The sequence below is a fragment of the Phoenix dactylifera genome, chromosome 8 (assembly GCF_051530095.1).
Source record: "Phoenix dactylifera cultivar Ajwa chromosome 8, Ajwa_hap1_PhDact_Kaust_v1.1, whole genome shotgun sequence".
NCBI lineage: Eukaryota > Viridiplantae > Streptophyta > Magnoliopsida > Arecales > Arecaceae > Phoenix > Phoenix dactylifera.
The window spans coordinates 5,151,828-5,159,725 of NC_143197.1; the positions used below are offsets into that span (position 1 = coordinate 5,151,828).

General features: G+C 38.2%; 1 protein-coding gene across 1 annotated transcript; it reads right to left on the reverse strand.

Annotated features, from left to right (window-relative positions):
- Positions 1 to 942: 942 nt before the first annotated feature.
- Positions 943 to 5,680, reverse strand: LOC103702224 (transcription factor WRKY45-2). Its single transcript, XM_008784557.3, has 3 exons — positions 5,150 to 5,680; positions 2,338 to 2,442; positions 943 to 1,934 (listed from the first exon to the last, which is right to left on the reverse strand). Exons 1-3 carry the CDS (start codon positions 5,461 to 5,463, stop codon positions 1,397 to 1,399), a joined length of 957 nt encoding a protein of 318 aa, XP_008782779.2. The 5' UTR covers positions 5,464 to 5,680; the 3' UTR covers positions 943 to 1,396.
- Positions 5,681 to 7,898: the final 2,218 nt, after the last annotated feature.

Sequence of the window (7,898 nt, forward strand, 5' to 3'; positions counted from 1 at the left end):
TAATGAAAATATGTGTGGATCTCTCTCTTTATATCTCCTTAGGTCAGGTTGCAGTGCTCGTCCCAGATGATTACGTAACGATGCGCCCATGCAATGACAATATGCATGGCGCCCACAGAAAGCACGGAGGACCGTCCAGCGCCAACCAAAGAGGACCAAATCGCTGGTGGATCCTACTCATTGCTTGTTGAGTCTCGGTGGACAAAACTATCGCCATCTTCTACCAACTAGGGAGGTTCTCTCCTTCAGTCTCCTCCCTGGTTACTTCCAAAAGATGAGCTATGTAGGAGTCTTTAATTAAAGTCTCATGTCCTTTCCTTTCGTGAAGTGATCCTTCCTTGCGTTTTTTTCAAAAATCATGCTTTCATGTGAAAAAGAATAGCAATTGTTGAATCAGTTTGCTCTTTCGACAAAACGACAAAGCTCAAACCTGGTACCTCTTCCAGAATTCCAACTCATTGACTGTTGACAGCTACTTATTCTTTTTAAGGTTTTGTTATAACAAATTGCTTGAGGATTAGTTAATAATCCATTGTATATTTTTCATTGATCCATTCATTTAAGAAGTCGGCAGAGATTGGGATTTTCTTTCTAATGGTGGGCACAATGTACAGTTCATGCCGCGTTGAATGCCCAAGCTAGCCCTTTCACTTAGAAGAAATTGCGTCGAGTGGTGTTCCATGAGCATCTCCTCCCAATAATATGAAGAATTATTGCTGCATGCATAACTACATTAGTACATGCCACCAATCACTACAAGATAAGATGAGCGTTCGATGAATGAAACCCACACTTTTGCATCTCGGCGATTGGTGGCATGCGCCTGCTTGGCGGTGCATGTTCAATATGCACGCAATAATTACTCCAACAATACATTGGTATTATAATAAATGCTATGGAGCAATTTTTCTAGTGATAGATGTTTATAATAATAATAACAATAATAATAAACATAACAAACAATAGCTTAAATATGGGTCTTGGGGAACACTTGCACTTAAACATAACCAATCTAGCAAGAGCAAATCTCCTTGCTCATCATCATTCAGACCGTCCAAGATAACAGGCCCTGATCAGGACCAGCTCTAGATCTGGCTAAATCCAACATTTGTACCTGGTACCAAAACATTTCAAGAGAGACATATAATTATTAGACTAATACCCTCACCCTTCAAACCACTTACAACAACAGCTGCACAAGGAAGCCGGAAGTAAATCGAACTCTTGCCCATCCAACCAAAGCCTGCTTGTATGGTAGGAAATAATTATATTATTTTCCATAACCAGGAGTTGAGCAAATGATATTACAAATCTCAGATAGCTAACATGTTATTTGCCATTACCAATTAGTTCTATCTATCTAAAGTCAATCCTGACTGTTAATTGGGTAAAATCTTTACGGGTCCTTACTTCTATTTCCCTCGTAACCAACATCCTTGTCAGAACACAGGCCAGCAAATGATTCAAGTAAACCCATGAATGAGTCCACATCTGTAGCTTGGGGGACTGGTGGTGAAGGCATACCGGGAACTGCACTGCTGCAGCCTGGTCTATCCATTAAAAATGGACTCCATTCAGGCAAATCAACTGCTGCTGGGATGGAAGGGGCGTCATAGCTCGTCTCCATGGTTGATTTCTTGGAGCTTGTAGCCTGGGAAGGTTCCCAAAGCGTTGGAGACTTTGGCACCACCTCTGGTGAGGACCAGTAGTTCCCTTGGTGATTAATGCTGGATCGATCCGATTCGAAGCTAAGCATGCATTTGTCTGAAGGGGGTGAATCATCAGGAATCCACTGCGAAGTTTGAAATACATCTGTACATGAATGCTGCCCAATGTAGGTGACAAGAAACATTGGTGGGTCATCTTGCATTCTTTGCACATGTTTTATTGCTTGGCAGCCTTGGTCTTTTTTCTGACCACACTTGAAGTAGCCCCTAAGATTTATCAAAAGAGTTGATCAAGTTTCTAACCTAATGGAATTTCTGATCTGCACTGCATGCAAATAGATAGCATTTCAATTTTTATACTTCAAAACTATTGCATTCTTGTTTTTCCTGGTGACTTCAGAAGTACTGCATGCTTCAAAAGTTGGGTCAGAAATGACTTTTTAATTAGCATTTCTAGATAAATAGGATTCTAATGGACAGTGAAAGACAATGGAAAATTATTCTAGGTAGAGCACCATATACTATCTTTTGCGTTACTTTGTCAGAGAATTTTTTTTAGTGGTAGTGGCACAAACATCTTTGATTGGAAGGGTTTCAGACTGCATACAAACAATAATTTGTTGATAACAGAAACATAAATTTCTTACGATGCCTATTTTATGCCATGTACCTTGGATATTTGGCCCCAAGAATCTTCTTTTGCCCATATTTTTTCCATATATGGCCATCTTCTAATTCTGTGGCTGAAATGACCTTCTGTGCACCTGAATATCCTCTGCGAGCAAATAAACTACTGTTAATATTATCAACAGGTCAGGAAAAGAAAATGGGGCGGGGAAAAGAAAAAGGAGGATCAAATGAAGGATTCCTTAAAAAGTAAAAAGAATCAAAGGAGATCAATGTTCTTATCAGAATGCCTTAAAAAGTGGGAAGAAAAAATTAATGTTACAAATAATGAAATCTTAGTAGATTGATGATATTGCAATATTATAACAAATAGAATGATGAGAAAATAAATGTTTCTTTGGCAGACAAAATGGCCAGGAAGAGAAGAAAATGTTTGGGGATTCATTCGCCCAGTACTAGGTTCTTATCACTTGCATTATAGGAAGTAATTAATCATGAAATTTTAATTTTGAAGTCATTTTCCATTCAACACCATAGGATATTAGAACATCATAACAATGACAAGCCAACTATCTTTGATATCAATAAAGTCGTGCTTATAGGGAACGAGAGATGAATCATAATCAGGTGACCAAACCATGTAAAGGTTAGCAACTTGTGATTGGCTTCCTCCACCTTCTTTACCCTTTCTTAATGATATCAAAACTCGTTAGTTCTTCATATTATGAGATCCTTTTTCTGAAAGTGTTTTAACGAAGTCTGAACTTCCATTGCCTAACAAGAAGAAGATGTATGACCTTCCTATTTTTCTTGACATATCACTGCAGTCATATACACATGAATTAATATGAAAATATCATCCTTTTTCTTACCAGAGAAACTCGTCAATGAGCTTCATTGACCAATAAATTTGTTAACCGGTAAAGAGTACTACAATGTCCAAAGTAATAACATGCTCTTACTTAAGCATGATGGCCTAGAATTCTAACCCAATAATTACTAGCAAATATGCTCCAAATAGTCATCATGCAAATTAAATTTACTAATGCTTCCTTGTTCTTGAAGCCTCAAAAGTATATTAGAGCAAGTTCCATAACACAATGCATATTATTTGGTAGCGGATTGGCCTGGCATGACATCTTAGCTTTTCTTTTCATAAAAAAAGAAAAAAAGAGAAAATAGAGGGGAGTAGCTCAATGAAAATCTAAGAACTGCAGGCATACAAAGAAGGTGCTGAAAACCAAGAAGAGGAAGAATAAGAACTTTAAGAAGAAAACTACATCACAAAGGTGAAAAAATAAATTAGGGAAGACAATTTGAATGATAATAAAAAGAAAGATAGATTTGTTTTTATAGGAAGAACTTTAAGAGAAATCCAAGATGTTTGAAAGGCTTTCAAAGGATTTTATTTTCTCCATTCTGTCCACATGTAACAACTCAAAACATCACCTAAAAACTTTGAAGGTAATATTTGAATTTTTGGGTGTTGTATAAATATCTGAGATCTTTCTAGTGCATTACATATGTGAACAAAGCACATATGTGCATATATCCTCACATACTCTCTTCATTTAAGCCCCCGCATCATTGTTAGATTAAGGGTTCAAGCACATTTAAATCTAATCACAAACACCACAAGTGCCCTGTGATCAGCCCCAAAATAGCCCATATTAATTACAATATTTTCAAGTTTATATAAGTTAAAGACCAGATTGATTCTAATACCATTTGTAATAATCTAGAATCTCACAAAAAAAATTAGCTAAAAGAAGTTATTTGGATTCCTTAGCCCTATACAACTACCCAACATCTGTCTAGCATGGAATCAGTGTAGGACTAAGTGCATACTTACAAAGACCCTCACAACCAAAAAAGGCTAGCTGATAAGCATTAAATGGGTTCCTTGGTCTTATCTAAATACTCAAGATCTTCTTAATGGATAATTGATGTGGAACTAAACACATACCTACACGGTTCTGATATCATAGTTTCTGACATTTTAAGTCTATCATGGAAGTCCAGAGCATTTTTAGCAGTGATCTATTGTCTTTCAGATTTAGAGGGAAAATTAGTAGTTGAGCAGAGAGCGACCTGTGGTTTGTAAAGCTCATTACACCTTGGTTATTTTATGAGGTTTAGTGATGGCAGAACTATGCGATTATGACATAATTTGTCCTAGAAATTAATCTTCTCTTGCCTGTCAATACGCCATGGTTCTGATTAAGGGCTTATTTGGAAGCTCAATCATGATCTTATCCATGTGCCAGCTCACACAAGATGGGAGCTGCTGGGTAGAAATAATGATGGAAATGAGACATGAGAAACTAGTAGAATGTCCCCGACCCAAATCAAAAATTTGGTATCTCATAAAGTTAGAAATATAGACTCCTTGGACCAGCTACATTAATGTCACCTTTGGGAGAGACGTCACAAAAATAAAATAAAGCTTACTTTTGTAGAAAGTAGGATTGTCCATAAACGGGTGGGCAATATACGTAGCGGAGCAAGCCTCCAAGTACCCACAAAAGGAGCCAGACACCAACTAATACGCCCCTCTAGCCTTCATAATTTTTGGGACACAGAACTTTGCTATCTTCCTTTTGCTAATAATAATAATAATAATAATAATAATAATAATACATTAAACTAAAAAGAAAAAGAAGGAAGCAAATTTTGGGATCTTCCTGGGGATATGTAGGAGCTTAAACACTAGAACTCTTTGAGGTGAAACTCTGTGATCTGACTCAAGTTAAAGCCTTCTTAGTTTTCTGAGTAGGAAAAGAGAGTAAACATGAGCAAAGAGTAGCATTTTGAAAACATCGAAGCAAGGCTAACATCCAAGGAAAGACAATAACCTCCTCCTGATGCCGGCATTCCAACATCTGGCTTCAGAAATCTTAAGCATCTTGCCATTCCCCCCTTCTTGCTGTGTGTTCTGCGAGCTCGGTGCGAAGGTCTCGGGATCCGAACGAACAACCCGGGCTTCTCCAGAGGTTAAGACGGTGAGAGCTCTGGCGAAGGACCCGGAAATCTCTTCCACCAGAGCATCAACTGGCTCGCACCGCCCGCCAGCCACCAGCTCTCTTAGGACGGCTCTTAATTGCGACGCCAACTCACGGCCTCGGACCAGTTCCCTTGTCACTGCTTCATGGCCTGGAAACGGATCCATTGAGGAGAAGACGAAGTTGACCTCTCAGTCTCTTTCTTTCTTTCTTTCTTTAGTCTTATGTATGGCAGGGTAGTTTTATAGCGCTGTCTTGGTTGTATTAGTATACGTATACGTATACGTATACGTAGGTTTCAAACATGTGATGGAGCTATTCGAAGATGCATGGAAATTTTACAGAAGAGTTGATGCACGGATAAATTATATCATGTGCACCGTGTGGACCAACGTTATCGTACACCATATCAATTAAGATGTCTCATTTTCATGGGCCAATCACCGAGATGAGTGCATTAGCCATATAGTGCTTGCAGTGCACTCGATGTATCGCTGCACTAGTACACCACCAGGTGTATAGGATATGATTTCTCGGATTGGGTTCCAAGAGTCGTCATCTTGGTGACGTTGGTTAGTTTGTAAGCTTGTTCCAAGGAAACAGGTGACACCGGTCACTTGATACTTGATTAAGGGTATCCGTACCGTTGTAGATTGAGCTCAATTAAATCCACCGGGATCTTAGCTATAGGAAATTCTTATAGCTTGGATTCATTGCAATTGTTTATTGGGTTAGTGCTTTCCTTCTGACCCCAATACCCATGTCTTCATCCCGCATCAGGATGCATGGCTAGTGGCCACTTTCAAATGTTGAATGCGTTTGCATCAAAAAAGAAAAAAGACGTTGAATGCGTTCGACTCAAGGTTGAATTCACTAGAAAATGCTGCATGCCTTTGGGGTTTCATTTGTGCCATTCACGTATTTCAGAGATTAACAACAAAAGGGAAAAAAAAAAAATTATACCACGTACAGAATGGTTTCTCTCTTTTCTTCTCCATGGTCGCAAATGGCAGCTCAAAATTTTCACCCATACCTTTCCTTGATTCAGTCGCTGCCACACTCATTTCTTGCATTGAATGTGAAAAAAAAGAAGTGATATATACAGATAGGAGTTGTATTGAAAGTATGTAAACGGTGAATAGATGGAAACAGCACAGAATTAGACTTGTTCAAATATGATAATTACTTGGGCAGTGCGCTTTACCTAAACTAAGCCTTTATTAATTTTTTAATCTGACAGCAGAGCAAGCACCAACTGCTATTGCTGACCGACCAGTATTAAGCCAGGATTAATGTTGAGTACTAAGAAAGAAGTATCCGGTTGCTTACGATTTGATATTTGTGTGTGTGTCTCCACATCCAGCACATGTGAACTTGTTCTATTTATTGTTTTTCCTTGTGAAAAGTATTGGTATGATTTTAAGAGAGGAACTCCTTATAATTTGGAGTGAAGAAACTTGGTTTATTTTCCTCTTGAAATAGGAGAAGAAGAAACAGGACATGGAGTCCAAACCTGAACCATAAGAGAGAAATTGCTGTGTTGAAGAGTCTGCCTGCACTGTGCCACTGTATTCTCGGTAGAGCTGATCATGGGCGAGTCTTTGGTCCAAACCATATATACTCATTTTTAGTTTAAAATTTAATACTTTGGGTGCTCAAATTTGATCCATGATCAATGCCCTGCTTAGAACACCAATTCTTTAAAATGAAGTGCTGTGCTGGAACCGTTTTCATGGTTGAAATTAATATATGGAAGACCTATCCGCATCCCAAGGTCTTTTTAATAAACTAGAACTATTGCCAACGACTTCTCCTAGCATAGCTCGCTCACCGCACGGCAAAAAAATACGGATAATAAAATTGAATCGAATAATAATATTATATGTTTTATACTATAATTTAATATAAAACTATAATATTATAACATATAATTACATTATATTATATTATATTGATTATACTGTGTTATATAAAATCATATGATATATTATTAAACCACCTAGGTATAATCAATACCGGTCTCTCAGATCTTTTTAAAATGTTGTGATTATTCACAAGTAAATAATGGATGACCGCCCCAGGAGACTGAGGTAAGATCCTCCTTTGGATCACTAGCTGGTTGCTTTTAGTGCAGCTGGATGAATGATGGAGTTCGGAGTATTTTAAGATTTGTGCAAGATGATCCAATAGTAGATTCAAGCAAAGGAAGGTGAATCCTCCCTTGCATGAATGATACAACCCAAATGATACAACCCCTATCTGCATATATAGTATGCTATCCACACACTGATACTAGCTGCAAACAATCAAGACATGTTGTATAAAGAAGGGAACTTTGGAACGGACGTACAAGATTGTAAGTGTAATAACCCAGAACCTCACCCAAAAGACTAGTCAATTTTTTTTTTTTTTTTGGGGGGGGGTGGGGGGGGGGGGGGGTGGGGGGGTTGGTTTCTTAATCCTGTATAAGTACCAAGTCCTCTCCGGCGAATAACTAATCCAGGACTAAATATACGTTTGCACGAGTTCTCATATATAGGGTGGCAATTGGGTCGAGTTGGATGCAAATCGGATCAAAAATTCATCAACTCAGATACGACTT

Bases quoted from the DNA above. Each gene is read 5' to 3' on its own strand.
- LOC103702224 (XM_008784557.3), bottom strand. From the start codon at position 5,463: ATGGATCCGTTTCCAGGCCATGAAGCAGTGACAAGGGAACTGGTCCGA. The intron at 2,443-5,149 runs GTTATTGTCTTT...ATTTGCTCGCAG, and splicing joins AATGCCGGCATCAGGAGGAG to AGGATATTCAGGTGCACAGA. The intron at 1,935-2,337 runs GTACATGGCATA...GATAAATCTTAG, and splicing joins CTTGGGGCCAAATATCCAAG to GGGCTACTTCAAGTGTGGTC.